The 20,000-nt window shown below is 41.0% G+C and overlaps 2 protein-coding genes across 4 annotated transcripts in view; both read left to right on the forward strand.

Annotated features, from left to right (window-relative positions):
* LOC138049351 (uncharacterized) overlaps positions 1 to 17,746 on the forward strand; it is a 22,479-nt gene extending 4,733 nt beyond the window's left edge. For 2 of the 3 annotated variants that reach the window (XM_068895595.1, XM_068895596.1), the window contains exons 2-14: positions 1 to 888; positions 2,028 to 2,361; positions 3,237 to 3,749; positions 4,933 to 5,136; positions 5,923 to 5,991; positions 6,643 to 6,715; positions 7,921 to 8,066; positions 8,566 to 8,656; positions 9,467 to 9,608; positions 10,371 to 10,611; positions 12,355 to 12,677; positions 13,508 to 13,691; positions 15,249 to 17,746. The exon at positions 1 to 888 is cut by the window's left edge. In XM_068895595.1, the coding sequence (XP_068751696.1) occupies positions 1 to 888; positions 2,028 to 2,361; positions 3,237 to 3,749; positions 4,933 to 5,136; positions 5,923 to 5,991; positions 6,643 to 6,715; positions 7,921 to 8,066; positions 8,566 to 8,656; positions 9,467 to 9,608; positions 10,371 to 10,611; positions 12,355 to 12,677; positions 13,508 to 13,691; positions 15,249 to 15,320 (3,280 nt within the window). In that variant the 3' untranslated portion in view covers positions 15,321 to 17,746. The remainder of the gene's footprint in view (positions 889 to 2,027; positions 2,362 to 3,236; positions 3,750 to 4,932; positions 5,137 to 5,922; positions 5,992 to 6,642; positions 6,716 to 7,920; positions 8,067 to 8,565; positions 8,657 to 9,466; positions 9,609 to 10,370; positions 10,612 to 12,354; positions 12,678 to 13,507; positions 13,692 to 15,248) is intronic. The other variant, XM_068895597.1, reaches the window with a different exon arrangement.
* Positions 17,747 to 19,087: 1,341 nt separating this feature from the next.
* LOC138049354 (Golgi reassembly-stacking protein 2-like) overlaps positions 19,088 to 20,000 on the forward strand; it is a 16,666-nt gene continuing 15,753 nt past the window's right edge. Inside the window, exons 1-2 of the mRNA XM_068895599.1 lie at positions 19,088 to 19,243; positions 19,392 to 19,472. Coding sequence (XP_068751700.1) covers positions 19,181 to 19,243; positions 19,392 to 19,472 — 144 coding nt within the window. The 5' untranslated portion in view covers positions 19,088 to 19,180. The remainder of the gene's footprint in view (positions 19,244 to 19,391; positions 19,473 to 20,000) is intronic.

Raw genomic sequence — 20,000 nt, forward strand, 5'->3', positions numbered from 1 at the left:
AACGAGAGAACAATGTAAGGAAAGGTTTGGGGGCGAGGACACAAATATTCTGATGACATCAAAAGGGATGCCGGATGTTGCTATGGGTAGAGATTTGTTGTCCACGAACAGCCAAGAAAATAAAATGTTTTATAGTTTTTCTCGCATCTTGATTCCATACTGCAGTAGCGATTCCTGGATGGGCACTCAAACCAAATCAATGTTGTTTAACTCGCGACACAGACGCGCCACTGAACAGTTTATTTTCAGCGGGAAAATCATTTTTCAAAGCGTCATTTTGGAGTTCCTCAGCCAGTTCTCGCAAGAAGCTCAGCAGATTGTGTTCTCTGGATCCAGCGCCGGCGCAATAGCGGTGTTAAACCACATGCAATGGTTTAAAAACATTTTATCTTCTAAGAATAGTAACGTCAAGCTGTCAGCGATCGTCGACGGTGGTTGGTTCATTAATTTCCGGGAAAGTCTTGCTTCAAAAGTGACACCTGAGTTCTTCAACATGTCGAAGCCAATGACTAGCGCATGCGCAGACTTCTCCAACGGTTATCCATGTTGCTTATCAGCTCCATGCATGCTAGCACAGGGATACTACCCCTCGGACGTGCCAACGTTTCTTGTGTCCAGCATGTTTGACATTTACATAATCGGAGATGTTGTTGTACGTGAAGTCAATAGGATTGTTTTCTCAGAAAATGGAGCCGGCGATTTGGTTACAATGATTGACCTTTACGGTGGTGCAATGAACCAATCTCTATCCGCCGCCAGATCGCCTAACTTAAGCTTTTTCGTACCAGCTTGTTTTCAACATACGTACTTCAGCATGTCAAGTTTAAGAGAAGAAGGAGGTGTACTACAGTACAACAGGAAATTTACACAAGGAAATGCTGCATTTAGGTGAGGAGGGAAGATGACACAGTGTCGATAAATTTTAAAGTGCTACACTATGATAAAAAATCACTTCCTTTTTTGTTCAGATTTTGAAAGTGTTTGCTTAATGCCTGACTGGCAAAATTTCGTGCTTTGATTTTTATCCAAGGGCTGTTTGCTTTCAATGTAAGTTTTGGATTTTAACGGTCCGCCATTACTCTCGTTCAAAACTGACCGATTGGACCTCAGAGCGTTGAATCTAGGAAAAATTGAAGTCATTTACTCGATAGCTTAAATTTTCAGCGCGTGAATGCAGCTTATTATATATGCAAAACATGAATTTAACAGTCTGAAACTCCCGTGCTGCGTATTAATTCAGCCGCGTACACACGCATTGCATTCTTAAACTAAAAAAGTGAGTCTTTGACGTCATTTTCTACTTGGTCCAGCTCTCTCAATACTTTAAAGTTAGTAATGGCGGATTATTAAATAGGGAAATTCTAGTTAAAATAAACAGGCGTCTTTTTCAAAATCAAGGGTTAATACTCGGGTCACTAAGTGTTTAGTTAACATAGGCTTAACTGGTTCGAGTGTAATGTGAAGTGCTAGTTTTCTACCCATATGAAGCATTTGATTTGAGCATTAGCCTTACTGATGGAAACGGGCCCACAAAAGGACAGAGAAAAACTCTGACCAGGGTGGGAATTTAACCCATGACCTTTTGGTTAGATCACCGCTGTTCTAACAAGGTCTGATCGGGGTGCCAAAATCAACGCAATACCCTCTGGATTACATTCAAGTTTATAATTGGGTCAGTATCGCTCTCCTCGCCTGTGCCTCCTCGCTTAAATCCATTTCAGCAGGATTTGAAATTGCTACGTCAAAGCTTCGTTTGCATACACAAAAACAACTATGGCGGTTTTCTATTTTTGAGGCGTTGTTGTTGGCTACGTAAGGCATATAAAACTAAAAACCCAAATAAGTAGTCAATCAAGTTTGACAACACAGCTTCATGCTAAAGAACTTTCGATTCAAAGAATTTTTTTAGGCCGTACTTTCCCTTTAACAAGAAACTTAAATCAAGCTTGAAATTGCTTTTCTACAATCAATTGAGGGTCCTTGAGAAATTTCTCAAAAGATTCTTCCTTGGAAATATTCTGTCGCAGCACTTCCAAAAAGCCCGGAACTTGGCTATCTACGGCAATACGAGGAGGCAACAGGGCAATCACTCTACAATCCACTCTTCTCAAATGGGCACAGACAAATCAGCCCGTGAGGATAATTGACAGCTGTCTTGGAGCCCTGTGCAATCCCACGTGCCCGGACAAGCTTACGTTTGTGGATGCTGCGGTGCAATGGAGCGACGTCCTTGTTGGTCTTGTAATATTTATGTCTCTGATTCCTACAGTGCTGTGTGTTGTGCTGAGAATATCCTTTAAAATACAGTCCTTTCTTGTAAGGCGAACTCAAAAACAGTACGAGGAGCAGAAATCCTCTGAGGTAATGAAAATACTTATTTGTTTTTACGAAGAATGTCCTTGTAAATGTAAATTGAACGCAAAATAATAGACGTATTTCAGAGTAACACAGGCAAAAGACACTATTCAAATCTACGACTCTGGTCTCAGGAAACTGAACGCTTTTTAAAAATTTATTTTGCTGAAATCCACTTCCGTTTTATCTTTCACTTCGCATATAGAGTGCTTTCAATCACGTGATCGGTAACCTTGTTTTTCCACCGAAGCGAAAAAAAAAAAACCTTTGCATGATAATAGAGCTCAAGTTGGGGACACCAACATGGCCGTCGTGACGTCACGTGAAAACTCTATATATGGTCCCACTTTTCCCTGCTCTCTCTATAGTAGTAGTAGTAGTAGTAGTAGTAGTAGTAGTAGTAGTAGTAGTAGTAGTAGTAGTAGTAGTAGTGGTAGTGGTAGTGGTAGTGGTAGTGGTAGTGGTAGTGGTAGTGGTAGTGGTAGTGGTAGTGGTAGTGGTAGTGGTAGTGGTAGTGGTAGTGGTAGTGGTAGTGGTAGTGGTAGTGGTAGTGGTAGTGGTAGTGGTAGTGGTAGTGGTAGTGGTAGTGGTAGTGGTAGTGGTAGTGGTAGTGGTAGTGGTAGTGGTAGTGGTAGTGGTAGTGGTGGTAGTGGTAGTGGTAGTGGTAGTGGTAGTGGTAGTGGTAGTGGTAGTGGTAGTGGTAGTGGTAGTGGTAGTGGTAGTGGTAGTGGTAGTAGTAGTAGTAGTAGTAGACCTAGTAGTAGTAGTAGTAGTAGTAGTAGTAGTAGTAGTAGTAGTGCTATTTTACACGTCATTCGCTTACTTAAAAAAGTGTTTGTGCGAAATCCATCTTTTATTTTGTCCTATATTTTTTCTCCTAGACATCAGCTTGGATCCCAGTTGAACCAGTAAGCCTTCAATACTCAGCACCAGATTGTTCCCAGCATTTTCGGTCCGAAAAAATAACTCGAAGATTTGCAAACTTAGAAGATAGTAAAATTAGTCGTGGCTACGAAACCTTATTTTATGGAACCGTTCAATATTTAAGGAAGGCTCTTGGGATTAGCAATAAAGTTTATCCCGCAAACAAGACGACTAGTCAATTTAATGATCCCGGATACACGAAAGTTTATTCGGAAAAACGTGATTTGGAAAGTCAACGAACTGTGAGCGGTTCTCGGGTGGAAAGAAGTTCAGAAAGTCTACTCGGCGATCTTCGTGATATAGAGGTTGAAGCACTTGACGTGCCAAATGAAATTACCACTCAAGATATCTATAATGCCAATTTGACATTCAAAGACGGAGAATTGGTTGCCGTAGTTGGGAAAAATGGAGCAGGAAAAACCACTTTACTTCAACTTCTCTGTGGAGAACTTACGTGTGGATGTGGGAAGGTAATGAAAAGCTGCCATCTTTTATGCCTTTACTTAAAAAAATGTTATTTTTCATGACAGAAGCTCGTGACTTTGAAGAGTTTAATTCTGGTTCAGAGATAAGGTTCTTTGAGTTTAAAAATTTCCGCATTTGGATATCCCGCGCGTGCAGCTTCGATCTTATTTTTGTCCATATTTGGGCATAAAATTGGTTTCCCAAAATCCCCAGCTTTCGTGATTATAGAGAGTTTAAGAAACGACGACAACGCCACAAAACAATAACATCATTGGTTAAAAGAGGAAAAATAATCGTGCTGCACGTGCAGCACGCATTTTAGCACACATTTTTGCGTGCTCTGCGTAAAAACGACGACGTGAATTCACCAAATTTGAACCAAATTTCAACGACAACATGAGCATACTTCCCTACTTCCCGAACATTGCTTGATGCGAATTAGGCGTAAAAATCGCGAAAGACTTACGATAGTGCCAAGTCATATTTTGAGTTGAAGATTTCGTCGACGTCGCTGTCGTAGATCTTGAAGTCCGTATAGGTGGTTTTCACGTTACGTCATCGCCGCTATGTTGGTGGACGAAAACAAAAGATCTGTCATTAGCTCCTTTTGTTCGTCCACAAGCAATTGTACATTGCCGCATTATTATCTATCTCTCTAAGGGCCGGGACAAAAGGGAAATGTTTGGCGTTTACACAACATCAAAGATTTTTGATGACCAAACATGCTGATCATGATTTTGAAGTGAGTGGGCAAACGGTTAAAACATGTTTGATTTAACTCAGATCAAACTCCACAAGCAAAGAACTATGGGTCACAAATACGTAAACAGCACGTGGATACAAGCGGCAGAGCCAGCGTTGTACGCATGCACGCGTCAAACATATTTGATACGGCTGGCCAAACGAACAAAACTTAAACCATCAAACACGAGAACAAAAGATTCTGAAATGTTTTAAGTTATTTGATCGAATGTTTAGTGGCCTTCAAATTTTATCAAACACGATCAAATACGATCAAACAGCACCAAATAAGGTGGCCAAACGCTAAAATGGTTGGTCAACAAACAATGTTTGACATTGTTTAAACGCCAAACATTTCCCGTTTGGCCAGGCCCCAAGAGATTGGTTGCAAACTACCTATTACCTCCCAAAGTAGGTGACATATATATTGTTTGCATTCATCTTAAGGGACACTTGACGGTAAACGGCACGAAGCTCGAGAAACTACCACTGAATGTCCTTGTTCAAAACTTTGGCGATGAATCACAGTTCTCGTGGCTTGCTTGTATTGGAGAGCTTACCTTGAAAGAGTATCTTATGCTCTATGCGTTGATGACAACGTCTGAAAATGTTTGCAACACCATTAAAAGAGTGGAGCAAATTATTTGTGAGGTACGTAAAAGATGTCAGTAAGTCGTTGAAGACAACACCATAAGTCAGAGCTCTGACTGTCACAGCCCGCGTCTACAAATGCGTTTTCGGAAACCTCCGTTTATAGATAACCGTCCATCGTACACTGAAGCGATAGAAAACGGAGGTTTTCAAAAACGGAGGTCCACGAAAACGCTTTTGAAAGTAGAAAGGAAAGGAAAGGAAAGGAACTTTATTTAAGTGTCTAGTCGATTTAGCGCTGGAGCACTAATTGGGGACACTGTAAAGTGAAATTAACAATGAAAGCAAATCAAGTCAAATTTTGGTTTTTGAGGAGACTTTTGAAAACGGAGGTCTATCGTTCTAGTGTGGATGGCGAATACCCGTGACGTCATAACCTTATGCATGCCTCACAGTTTCCTGTGCGCCAAGACTTAAACAAAGCCTGGTTAACAAAATCGCATTTTTACATCTCAGTTTTTAGTCTCTACTGTGGACGGTCGAATTCGATGTAAAAACGCTAGTCTGTATGCAGATCTTTTTATCCATTGTCAGGGAGCCGGAGGTTATTGAAAACGAAGCTTTTTGAGAACGCCTTAGTGTGGACGGGCCCAGATTTATTTCCACCCAAGGACCAACGCTCAAATGGGTTTCCTGGGATCTCTAAGCACTATAGGTTACCTTGATTAATTACCTTCATTAGTTACCTGGATTAGTTACCTTGATTAATCCCAATCCTGCTCGAATTTCGTTGTCAGATTAACGCTTTGGGCTTTCGGATGAACTAAGTATTGAATATGTTTTCAGACTAGACTAACCACAGTCGCTGACAGGACTGTCAAAGGACCATACAGAGTTAATCTCACTAAATTGCAGGTTGGCTGTCAGAATTAACAACAGAACTCGTTCTAATTTTTTGTACTTTGAATTTAAGAGTGGTTTCAAGGGAGTTGTAAAAATCGTCAAACGAAGCGACGACCCAGTTCAATAATCACATTAAACCCAAATTTTAAGAAATACATGGATCACATTAACGATGTAAAGGCAGCGTGGTCGAGTGGTTAGGGCGTTGGGTTTGCATGCGGCTGCTACGGGTTCAAATCCCGTACTAACCTCTGGTTAGGATTTGTTTTCGGTTTTCCCGGATTCAACTCTACCACGTTTTGTAAATAGCCAACTGGTTGCCTCCTGCCAGTTGGGTTTCTTAATAATGTTTCTGTTAAGTTTCACATTGTTAAAAGTGGGGTGCCTGTTAACTAGCTTGATAGCTAAGTGCACTTCCACTATAAACAAAGTATTTTTTTATTTGACGTACCTCGGTTGTCTTGGCTTGGCTAGGGCATCCAGATAGATATTGGAGGGTTTAGGGTTCGCGAATACGACGCTGTATTGTATGAAAGTCGGAGATCCATTTTTCCTGTCGTATATTTACTAGTTGTCTTCATTGTTTTCCTAATCAACCCATGATATCTAAGAAGTGCGATCTGTGCATATCTTTTCCGAAGATTTGAAGTGATTTGTTTTCAGAATCATCTTTACAGCATAGCGTTACAACTTGTGAGCAGACCTCTGGTCGTTTTGCTTGATGAACCAATCGCAGGTAAGAAAATTACGTAACTTCATGAAGCGGTGACTTAATATCAGGAGACTGAGAATCGATCCAGCATTTAAGCTGTGTTGAACGGGATAATCATGATGCCGAGGAATTCAATGGAATTTTTTTTTATATAAAGACCAACAAAATGTGTTACTTCGTAGACTGTCTGTAATGTGCACGACAAAGACTTAGATCTAGCCAGGGAGTTGAAGAAACTGAGGAACATTCAAGTGTTGGGGGCGATACCAAGAAACTTAACTGACAGATTAAAAAACATGGTTGATGTAGAAGCTCTCGTAAAGTATAATGTGATTGGCTCGCTACCTTAGCCAAAAGCAAAAGACTAACCAACTGAAACAATGACTTAGGCCAAGAGAAAATGAGGGAACAGAGAGGGAGGCTCCCGGTCCAGCCCTTGGGATAAGTCATGTCCAGGAAAGTTATTTTTTGACGAGCGGAAGTCTTTGTTCTAGCGGAAGTCTGTCTTCCGAGACGTCCGCATGCAGGCCAACCTCGTTCTGTGGTTTTAAAGAAAAGCAAAGATTTCATGTAATGGCGGTCGCAGTGGACTTAACGTCTGCATGTGGTCGTCTCGGAAGACCGACTTCCGCTAGAACAAAGACTTCCGCTCATCTAAAAATAACTTTCGTGGACATGACATATCCCGGCCAACGCCCTGAGCCTCCCTCTCTGTCCCCTCATTTTCTCTTGCTTAAAATTAAAAACAATAGAAGCTGCTTACAACAGCAAGCAATAGCAGGTTACGAGAGCTGCTACACTATTGAAAAACATTGATGTTGAAATTCGGATTGCGGACTTACAGAAAACAGTCTTATGGCAGACAGCAAGAATTCTCCGGAAAGTACACAGTATTTAAGGAAACGTGTTGGTCGCGGAGCAACATCTGATAAACGCTTAGCTTCCTCCAGGAAGGCAAGCGGTTATTTTAGGTATATGACGTTTCATGGGGATAGACGTTCTCACAAATTTAGAAAGTCAATATTATTACTTTCATGATTTTCCCCGTGTTTCGAATTCTTTGTCGTTATGATATCAGGTTAAGCTGGACACATAATAAGTTTGGCATTCAAATCAACTGTCTAACTGAATTACTTGGGTCGACCGACGGTATTCGACCATTGAACAAGGACTGTGTCAACATTTTTGACGAACAAAGAATAGTTCATTATTTATTGCATTTCCTGCAGGCTTAGATCAAGAGTCATCCCTGGATATGCTAAACATCCTCAGACGGGTTTCTGACAGAGGGCATTTGGTGGTTGTTACTATACAGTCCATTCCACAAGAAACAGCGCATCATTTTAATCAGTTAATTTTACTCAGCGACAAACAGGTGTGCAAGAAAAGCGAAATTGAAAATGTGATGGAAATAGTTGAACTTAAAAAAAGTTAATGTCTTGTGGCGTTACTTGTTTTTACTTTCTGTAGCGCCCAATGGCAGCAAAATTTAACAAACTCAAGCTTACAACAATGGGCCATTTTACAGTTGTTTGCTTATAACAACTACAAAGTTTAACAAACATGGTACACGGTTAAGAATTTCGCAATTTCACGGTGCACGCTTAATTTTTACATCAAATAATTGTTCAGAGCTTAGAAAAAGCTACAAACAACACGGTTATCTGGACAAAATAATTCACGACACACGGTTAATTTTTTCCCTTTTTCACGACACACGGTTAATTTTTTGGATGTTTCACGCCACACGTTTAACCCCATTGAGACTCTCTTGATTGGTTGCTTGATCGATTGATCGATTGATTGATTGATGAACGAAATGGAGCTGAGATTCTCTAGTTTCAAGTGATTCTCCGTTGTTATTTTCACTTTAGGTAATTTATAGTGGGAGCCCTGCAAGACTTGGGGAACACTGTAATCCACTGTCGGAAGGTGCACTTGGAAATGATACAATAGCGGTGGAAGGTATGTTTCACCGTGACGAATCTGTTCCAGGGGAGTAGGCGGATTTTTTTTTTTTTTTTTTTTTGGGGGGGGGGAGGGGTCCTGAATAAGCGCCTTAAGGCGCAAGTGTCCGGGAGGAATAGGTGACATGTCCCCCATCCTTTCCGCCAGAACGTTTGGATTTGTAGTTGCAATTTCCTGAATTATTCACTGGATATTTTATTTAAAAAAATGTACAGCAAACTTCCGTGCATTTCAGTTACTTTTCGAGGGGTGGTCATGGGCAACTTAGGGCCCCCCTGGCTACGCCCCTCACGGTGTTCAGTCACCAGTGGGCTGAAGAACTTTGTAATGTGGGTTGCAAACAAGAAAGACAATCCTCAAAAAAAGGAAACTGAAGGAAAAGCACTTCTGATAAATCGGATAAACAATAAGAATAAAGCAATTCACTTCGTTAGAGCTAGTAGCAAAAGTGACATATACCAGGAAGCTGCAAGTCCAAAAAATTACTATGTATAAATATAGGTTATTTTCCTTATACTCACACATTTGAGCAGTTGGAACTGAAATAGCTGGATACCTGTTTACACTCACCTAAGAGCAGACAACGGTAACCTGTCGTTTCGTGTACAAGTCGACTTCAGTGTAGGCGACACGACCTGATCCAGGCAACAAAATTAAAAATGGCATTTTGCTTGAACGGTGCTCTGATACATTTCGCTAAGTTTTAACTTAAAAATGTGAAATTCGCAAATCCCTTAAAACTTCTCTCTTTTTTCTGGGTCTATCTATTAAAATCTAAATATTTTATTCATTTTTGTTTTTTCCAAGATATTGTCGAAGATATTCTACAAAACAAAGAGATAATTCAAGTTAAACCTTTGGCAGTCGGCGCTCAATCGAAGAAAGCAGTTGAAAGAGACGGTATCCAACCTCTTGAGGCAGAGAAAAGTAGTTTCACTCTACAGAACCGGTATTAATAGATCGAATCGGCTAAGTCAATGTCGTACCCAATTCAAACCCTTTGGGAATCAAACGTTTTGTTCCCGGTATTTCCATATCATTATAATATGAATGCCACGTTGGCTGTGTTTTCACGAGCGGTTTTTCAGGTCTCTTGGCGAGTGACAACCGGAAATTCTGTCAAAACAGTACATTTCCCAACTCGCTTACAGTTAAGCAAGTCGGCAAATTTCAATAGAATTCTCATTAACTTTAAGCCACCAAACCAAGGTAGCTTAAGCGAGTTGGCAATTTATTTCGGCCAATGAAGAGTCGCTTGCGGTTATCATCAAATCGGAAATTCAACAGGCGTGCTATTTTTATTATTGTATTAGCTCGAGCTCCTTGCTCGGTCATTTTATCTTACCCATGAAAACACGTATTATTTTTAAGTCGCTTGACGAAGTCTGCAATCAAACTACTTTCAGGAATGTTAAGCGACACAACGGCTGTCGTGAAAACATGGCCATTATAATTCAAATACAATACACAAAGAATCTTAACTCCGGGAGATTTACACATTGAGTAAGCCGATTTGGTCTCCTGGGTGCGAGAACGATTCCATTCCATATGTGTTAAGCAGACATGCACAAAAATTGCGTATCGGCTGGAGTACAACACTAAGCGCCAATGATAACATTGTTTTATGGAATGCCCCTTCTAAATACTGCTTTTAAAATTCATTTAGTCAGTGCTATGTGTTTTCCTCACGAGATGTATTGTTCTTTTGCAGGGAAACCGGGAGATTCTTTACCAGGCTCTTTGTGATTGATTTCAGAGCCTCGTTCTCAAGAGACCTTGGAGAGAGACTGTTCCTGCCAGTCGTGTTCACTTTGATAGGATTGACTGCTGGGATCGTTTATTGGCAAACTGATTCTCCTTTTCACATAATGACAGCCTATTGTGGCTCGTCTATCCCCAGTCTCCTCTTTCTCTGCTCTTTCATCTTTAACCGAGTTACTAGAAGCTTGGAGGTGAGTGTGAGGACCTTTGTTGTGTTTGAAGTCCTTCAAACCCTGAAACAAAACAGGGCCACTTTCATAAATGGGGACTACCTTGACATTCTTTTTTCTTAATGTTAATTAGATCTACTATCCTCATTGTATAAGAAATATTCTTTTTAATATTGCAAAATCCTTAGGCCCCCCCTTTTGGTGTCTTTTTGATAAATTTTAGAGATAAGTATTTTGAAAGCTAATATCAATAGTTCATATGCATTCCCCTAATAGCCCATTTCCGAGTTGCTGCATGCCTCAGTTTCAAAGCGAGTCCTGCATGGTGCACAGTTAACCATTCAAATGGAAATGAGTTGCGTGCGTATTCTTATGCAAATCAAACTCATTTCCCTTTCAATAGTTGAGCACCAAGACTCAATTCGAAACCGAGACAAACAGCAACTCGGAAATGGCCCATTAGGTGCACGCGGACTTCAAATAAACGTCACGAGGTCTCCCCTTGCTCTTCTTCCCAACTTCAACATCAATCGTGTCTTGGAATACAGACAATAAGCGTCACAAAGTGTCCCCCCATTTCCGTGCACAACGATGCACAACAGTGATGTTGTAAAGGTAATAAGCAAGACCTTCAATAGGCCATTTTACAGTTGTTTACGCAGCGACCTAGCCTGTGAATGGCTGCGAGGCTGCCGGTGACCTTCCATTGATACGGCCTCCACTGCTTTTATCATGTAAATTGTGTTGAAAACATACTGTTAAACTAGATTTTAAAACTTATACACAGTACTTATAGAAAGTTGAAGCGTACGAGCTTTCGGCTCCTTCTCGGAGGCTTGTTCACACATAAATGAAAAACAAGAATTGTGTTGTTGTAATGCTAATAAGTCCATATTTACATTACAAAAGCATGAAGGTTTGTATCAAAACAGGGTCACCGGCAGCCTCGCTTCCATTCTTAGGCCAGGTAACTTAGCTACAACTGTAAAATGGTCTATTTGACGTCACAAAGTGTCCCCCAAATGTTGCTCAAGTAAAGACAAGCAGCTGCATTTACCCTGACCTTAAAAATAACGCTCATTGTCACCGGATTCTCTGCTTTGTTTGTCCCTCTGACTTAAAGGCTTTGTAGCAGGAAATTAAGCAAATCATTACTCGTTGGAAGGCCAAGTCAAAGCAGTGGTGAATTTAAAAACCTTAAGTTCAAACGTAGGAGCAAATTGTGTTCCTTGGTTATCGTTATTAAGGGATAAAGAGGCCGATCTGGTCCCTGGACCATCCGAAACGAGGCAAAATGCAAAAGAGGTGGTAGACCAGCTTGAAACATGACTCACTTCAAGGGAGAGGAGGAGGACGTCATCTTCGTCGCTATGTCGAGTGAAGAAAAGGGCCGTAGTATAAAGGCCCATCAGGCCGGCACTTATCTCCGGTTTCATTAGCATGAAGCGACTAGGAGTATTTCTACTCCCCCCCTGGATGGGATGCTAGTCCATCGCAGGGTTACCCCCAGCATTTCGCCGGTACCCATTTATACACCTGGGTGGAGAAAGGCACCGTGAGAGTAAAGTGTCTTTCCCAAGAACACAACACAATGTCCCCAGCCAGGCCCCGAACCCGGACCACTGGTTCCGGAGTCGAGCACTCTAACCATGAGCGCCTCCCACCATTATCCAAGAGAAGATCTTTAATGCGGTTGTCTTCTCGTCCAAAAACAACCATTAATTATTTCTAATATGGAAAATTTTCTTTCCTTTTCTTACCAAGACCTGTAGACGAGATTTTGCAGAAAAAGTCGGATATTCACATGAACACGTGACTCAGATATTTTCAAGTATCACCGCTGAATGTATTTTTCCAGTGCTCATATGCTCAGCTCTGACGTATTTCATGGTAATGCCTTCATATAACTGGTGGCGATTTTTCTTGGCGACCAATATTTCACTAGTGTTGAATCAGACTTGGATTGCAGTGTATATGGTGATTACATTCGTTAATCCTCGTAACGATTGCCACGCTGGATTCATGGTAGCAGCATTAGCAGGATTTGCTTCTGGATTTGTGGTGACCAGGCATGAAATGCCTTTTGGGTAAGTAACGGAGACATAAAATTCTAATCCTAATGGAAGCGATAAAAGGCTTGGGTTTCCAAAGGTAAAACAACTCAGTCCCTTGACGACCACAAAACACTTCAAATTTGTTATATTGGAGCAGCGGAAAAAACCTACTATAAAGTCTCTCCGATGAGGCACCTCACTCAAAAGTTCTTACGTCACTGCTCACGAGCGTGCACATGCTAATCGCGTGACGCAATAGTCCAGTTTCGTATTCTAACGGTTAGGTTGGATCGAACATGAAATGGAGGTTAGTGCGGGAATATTTTCGCATTAGCCTCCATTTCATGCTAGATCCAGTCTAACCGTGAGAATACGAAACTGGCATACTAAACTAAAACAGATGGGCACGGCGTGCTTGTTCGTCTTCCGTGATTTTATCGCTATTGGTTGCTTTTGAAAAATTCGGGAACTTTTCGGGCCCGAAAAACCATTTGCGAAGGATTATTACCCCTGGATAATCTGTGGTAGCTTTTTACCAGAAGATCAAGCCAAAAAAAAAAAAATTCGGTGGTCATATATTAAAACGGCACCTTTAGTTTGAAAATACAGGAGGGATATCGGCATCCTAAATTTGCCGGAAAGAAAAAAAAATACATCTAAAAGTACAAATAAAAAAAATTGCCGGAAAGTTTTCGGAGCCTTCGGGAAACATAAGTCAAATCTCAATAAGACTTTTCGTTCACACACATGCAACCGCCTTCATGTATAATTATTTCCTACAAGTAGATACTATTCTATCACGAGAAAACATTAAATGAACTTTTTGGTATCACACAACTGACTTTTTTTTCCTCTCTTTTCAGGTATAATTTTCTGTTTTATGTCAATCCACAGTATTACGGATATTCAGCCGTAACTAAAGTTTTGCTTAAAGACACCCGTCTTAAGTGCGACTATGAATCCGTCTTCAACTGTATCAGCCAAGATGGAAATGCTGTCTTAGCAAAGTTTGACTTTGATTCCGTCAACCCATTTGAACATATGATGGTAAGGCTAAATGAATGAATTGCTGTTCACTTGAGATTCATGCGCACCTGGACACTGTTATTCGAAATTCGATTGGCACTAATCTATGATTAAATACTTACAACGATAGTGCGCAGGTATGGCGCAGTGGGGATAGTAATCGCTCTGACCTTGTAGCTCAGTCGGTAGAGCAGCGGTGATCTAACCCGAAGGTCGTGGGTCCAATTCCCACCCTGGAGCGCTTACCATTTGAATGGAATTTTCGGTAATTCCGGAGAGAATTCAAATGGAACGGTTCATCTCGATGGAATGTTTTCGGAAAAAAAGGTAATACCTTTCGAGGTATTCCCTTTTTCTCGCTTTGACCGGAATTCCCGGAAATTTCTGTACCACATGTTTGTCCACAATTACAAGTGCCAGAGAAAATACACCGTTTCATTTGTTTTTCAACCGGAACAACCCGCTTTTCTGGCAAATGATACAGCACATTCCCATTTTCTTTTTCTAAGTACAAAACGTGCAGTACCATTTGTCGAAACATTCTCACCGAAAATTTCATTCAAATGGTAAGCCCTCCTGGTCAGAGTTTTTCTCTGTCCTTATGTGGGCCCAATTCCATTAGTAGGGCTAACGCTCACATGTTTCATATGGGGTAGAAACCTAGCACTTCACAGTACACTCTAATCAGTTAAGTCTGTTTAATGAGAGATCTTTTGTTTTCGACCACCAACATGGCAGCGATGACGTAACGTGAAAACCACCTATAGATGGTTTTCAACTGACGTCACAGCAGCCATATTGGTGCACAGAACAATGAAAAATACCATAAAATTCTTTGTTTGCCCTCCAAAATTTTGCATAAGTATTGTTTTTATTTTCTCTTGGGACCGTTGTAAGTTCCAAGAGAAACTGGAAACAACGCTTATGCAGAATTTTGGAGGGCAAACAAAGACTGTTATGGTATTTTTGAAAGTGGTCTATAGGAAAAAGGTTTTGAATTTGACTCTATTATAATGCAAAACGACGGCCACGGAAACGACAAAAGCACAAAACGATAATATCATGGGTTAAAAGACTTAGGATTGTGCAAGTTATGTCTTGGGATGAGGTTTTCGTCAACGTTGCCGTTGTCGATCTTAAAAGTCCCTAATGTCGCGTTCTAAAGCTCCCTAGTTTCCCTAGAAACTAAAGCCTGGTTTTCACTAGCGATGCAAGTACAAGCATAAGCAGCTTATGCCAGTGAAAACGAAAGTCGACATCAGCATCAAAATCAACCACGGTATCCGCCATTTTGTTCAAATGCTCAGACGCGGATCTGGAGCGAGTGCTTTAATTGGCCAGACGCAACAAATTTTCTTTCAGTGCTTATGTCGCGTTTCGTTTTCACACGACGCAAGCGAAGGCAAACACAAGGAAAAGGAAGATTTTTGATTCTTGTGCTTATGCTAGCGTCAATCCCATTTTCACGGTGAAATAAGCGCTCTAAAGGCTTGCGTTTGTTCTTGTGTCACTAGTGAAAATGAGGTCTAACCTGTCTGTGCTGACCTGAATAATGGCCAGATACGATTTTCGTTTCAGATGTTGTTGGTCATTACTTTGTTATGTCTTCTCTTTTCCTGGCTCTTCTGTGGCGTAAGGACATCGCGATGACGTCACCTTATGAGAAGATATTACGTCACTTAGTTTGGCTCAAAAATCAGTGGAACCGAATGAATAACAGTGATAGAGACTATAAGGTTTGGCCTCTCGGATGAAGGATACCATTGCTTTTTGTTTGAAGTGATATGATATGGTCTGGTTCCCTTGTGGACCTCATCTTGCATAGTTCCCAGGTCTCCGATATGGCGGCAAAAGGGGTTTTGGTCCTGTTAACGACAACAGTTGGCGCGCAAGGCCACGGAAATGGGCGAATTGGAACTAGGCTCGCCTCTACTTTTTTCATTGGGATTTAGAGTGACAGTGGACATTGCTCTAGTCACTGCATGGTGCAAGAAAGCTTCTTATGGACGGTTCCTCGTTGGACGAAGGCTGCGCTTGTATCACCAAAGCTCAATTGTTATTGCGCTTCAGGAGCTCATCAAGAGGAGCCTCTATCTCCTCTAATTCCTTGAGTCAACCCTTTCCCGAGTAAATTTATTTTTAGGAACAGGCTTTTCCCGCGAAAAGTATCATAATTCCCTTGACGCTGAGATAGCTCTGTTTTGATTGGCTTTTACAACAGTGGGCGTGCTGAATGTCCCATGGGAGATTGGCTTTTACAACAGTGAGCGTGCTGAATCCCCCAAGGGAGGTGTTCTATAAATAAATCTTCTCGGGAAAGGGTTGACTCCGAGGCCAAGTATGGGAGATAGAGGCTCCTCTTAATGAGCTCCTGTGCGCTTCCATTATATTGTAAAAGAATAGCCCTTATGCGTGATGACGTCTGACTAGCTGATATCACCATCAAGCCTCGAATGGGCCATTTCCGAGTTTCTGTTTGTCTCGGTTTCGAAGTGAGTCTTGGTGCTCAACTGTTGTAAGGGAAATGAGTTTGATTTGCATAAGAATACGCAACTCATTTCCATTTGAATGGTTGTGCACCAGGACTCGCTTTGAAACCGAGGCATGCAGCAACTCGGAAATGGGCTATTCGAAAATCAAACTTATAAATTTTAGCATGAGCGAAATCCCAAAGGAGCAAACTTGAAAGGAAAACCCACGTGCCAGCAGTATAGACCAATTCGGCTAACTCAGTGTTGTACCCAATTCAAATATTTTGGGAATAAAATGTTTGGTTCCAAGTATTTCCATATAAAAATTGAAATGTGAATGCTTCATTGTCATGCGAATTCAACACACAAAGAATTTTAACCCCGAGAGATTTTAATTGGGTTCAACATTGAGTTAGCCAAATTGGTCCATTGCGTGTACAAATGATGTGAATAATTTTGTGCAAACGAGGCTTGGTGTTGAAATTAGCTAGTCAGACGTCATCACGCATAAGGCCCATGCGTTGTTTATTACAGAGACGAAGCATCACAATATATTTTATGGTTTCCGCTTATTGTTCTAAATACTGTATGGAAGAAATGTATATATGACGTGCGGGTTATAGACAAACGGAGAAAAGTGATCATCGCATTTGTCTGTACAATTTAAGCAATTTTCTCTGATAAACACCCGAAAATTTCAGGTGGTGTAGAGCATTGCACTGCCATCGCAAAAGTCATGGGTTTGAATCACGCTGAAGCCACCTTAAATTGTTCAGATATGTACTAGCATTACTTCTCTCTTTTGTCTTTAATACTCTTTTTATGAATTGGTGGCCGCTTAGTTTTTCCAAGTCTTTATTCAGGCTCTCTTTCGAAGCGATCACAAAGTCAAATTTCTTGTGATGGTACTTCAGGCTTCTCTTTAAATTCAACACGAAATCTTCGAGGTAAATTTCACCTCACCATCATGGAGACGGTTCCCTTGCATACATCTACATTCGTACAGCCGTTGTGTTTTTTTTTTGAAAATTCCTTCAGCAGTAAGAGTGAACTTTTTCAGTCCTTGTATTTGAATCAAGGTTCTTTGTCCAATGATTAATTCCTGCAGTCCACTCCACTCCAGCTTAGCTACACACTATATCGTGATAATCCAGAAAAATCGCCTAAAGATCTATTCGGATAATCAGCGAAAAAATTTTAAAAATCTTACAAGTTTACCTTGGTAAAGTCCGCTACGAGCCTAGAGGGCCCATCAGGCCAGCGCTTATCTCCGGTTTCTGTAGCATGAAGCGAATAGGAGTATTTCTACTCCCCCCTGGATGGGATGCTAGTCCATCGCAGGGTTACCCCCCAGCATTTTCGCTGATACTCATTTATACACGTGGGTGAAGAGAAGCACCATGAGAGTAAAGTGTCTTGCCCAAGAACACAACACAATGTCCCCGGCCAGGCCCTGAACCCGGACCCGGACCACTCGATCCGGAGTCGAGCACACTAACCATGTGGCCACCACGCCTCCCACACATGTTTACCTTAGCATCTCAAAATTTTAACACAAAATATCAAAGTTAAAGATCCTTACAAGTTAAAACGGGCCTCCTTCAATAAAGCTCTTGTGATAAGTCTAAATTATAACTACAGCTCTCCGCCCACTAGGACCCGCCATGTTTTTTTTGGAAAGAATCCATTACTAAGACTTCAGCTTTGTCCCATTAGCGTCAAAAAAGTGTCTATTTTTAAACCAAGTTTTGCGGGGTAATAAAGAATAGACCAAATTTAATTGGCTAACTCAGTGTTGTACCCAATTCAAATCTCACGGGGTTAAGATTCTTTGTGTATGGTATGAACAGTCATTTAAATGATGTGGAAATACCTGGAACAAACCGTTTTATTCCAAAAGGGTTTGAATTGGGTACAACATTGAGCTAGCGGATTTGGTCTGCTGTTTATTTTCCCGCAAAATTATGCTAAAAAAGATACTTTTCTGACACTGATTGGGACTAGGCCAATTTGGGTAAATCTTTCTCTTGGGTGATGGGGCTCTTGCTACAACAGAATTCTGGGACACACAATTGAATGGTAAAACTGCTGTGCCGTGATGAGCCATGAGGTCATGCGGAAGTCTCCTTCCTGGGTCCAAATAGCTTTAACGGTGCCGCGCCAATAAGAACAAAAAAAAGCAAGGTGACACATCATGTGACCAACACATCACACATGCACCAACCGTTCTACCCGGTCAATTGGTTTAAGTCAATAGTCAGGGTCGGCCAGGGTTTTTGGGTATTCGGTATTCAGGGGCGTTTTAAATCGGGTATACGGTGTATTGCAGCTTAAATATGGGTATTCAGTATATCACTTTCTTCGCTAACTTCTAATTTCGGGTATAAAGTATTCAAAGCCTCGATTTTTTTGGAGGAATTTGGGGTATTTTGGGGTATTTTGTCGATTTTTTTTCGGGTATATTGGTATTCCACTACCCCCCCTGGCCGACCCTGAATAGTCTCTTTGCATAAATGGCGCCCAAATTTGAGAAAAAAATACTGTATACATCCTTAGCCTCGTGTTTATGTTTCAAGACAAAGGATTTTTCTCATGAATGTGAGGCTAAGGATGTATCAAGTATTGTTATTCAAATTTGGGCGCCATTTATGCAAAGGCTCTATTGGCAACTACGGACAGCTGTTTCTTTTTACAGTTTTTGGCTCTAAAAATCTTCAGACTTGCCAAATTCATCTAAAAATCTCCAGACTTTCTAAATATCTTTTCAGCGTCTAAAAATCTTTTTTTAAAAATCGGGATTTTTGTAGCTGAGCGAAGTCCAGTTCCAAACCCAACAAGTTGTAGTCTCTTAGGTGGTTACTAAGCAGCAAGGCCACTCTGGCGTCAGAGATTCCCTCCCCACCCTACCCTGATCAAAAACTTCCACGTTCGCAAGGTCATCTGGGAGATAACATTCAAGCTCCACGTCATCATTTGGCGGCCATCTTGAATCAGACGAAAAATTGTGGAAGACCAAGACATCAGCTAATAGTTTTCAACATGGGAGCCGGCCAGTCCGCAGAAATCCCTGGAGGTGGATCTGAAGGATATCACGTACTTAGGGTAACACCCAATCGATTAAATTTTGGGCCCAAAGTGAAGCCCAGAGATAACTGAGTTCTAATTCAATCTTGGCTCGACTTAGAATTTGAAGTTTAGGAGTCGAGTGATATGAGTTTTAAGGCGATTTCTTTGATCCTTTGCGTTGAAGGTTCAAGAAAATTCTCCTGGGTATAAAGCTGGTCTGGAACCTTTCTTCGATTTTATTATTTCGATCGAAAATACAAGATTGGTAAGTAAGCTAAGGTTAATCTAAATTATTTGAGGCAAGAAAATAATAGTAAGCTTATTGTTTATATGGAGAGAAAAAACGTGTTCATTAACTCCTCAAAAAAAGTATCCAAATTATTATTAGTTGGGACATGAATTACATGTGGTAGATTATGGGAAGGAACATCTAGCTCTCCAAACTTCCTCTCTCAACTATTACCGGAACATTTAAATTTTCCACAGCTTCTTCAAGCGTGAATCCCAGCCACGTTCAGTTATTTCCACCTCATTATTTTTCACGTACTGATTTGAATTACCCACCAATTCAGAGTCTTAGTGAAAGCACTAACAAGAAGGGCTGGAGGGATGCAAAATTTGCATTTTTGCAGTTTAACATGTAAATTTCTAATAAAGATCAAGAATATTAATGTAGGATTGCTAAAGTACATGTAGCTGGCTACCAGCAAAAACTGACACCAAGGAATATTGTCTTGAATTGGCAACTTGACGAAGCAAACTGCTTATGGAAATGGGACAGCCATTTTTTGGA

The sequence above is a fragment of the Montipora capricornis genome, chromosome 5 (assembly GCF_036669925.1).
Source record: "Montipora capricornis isolate CH-2021 chromosome 5, ASM3666992v2, whole genome shotgun sequence".
NCBI lineage: Eukaryota > Metazoa > Cnidaria > Anthozoa > Scleractinia > Acroporidae > Montipora > Montipora capricornis.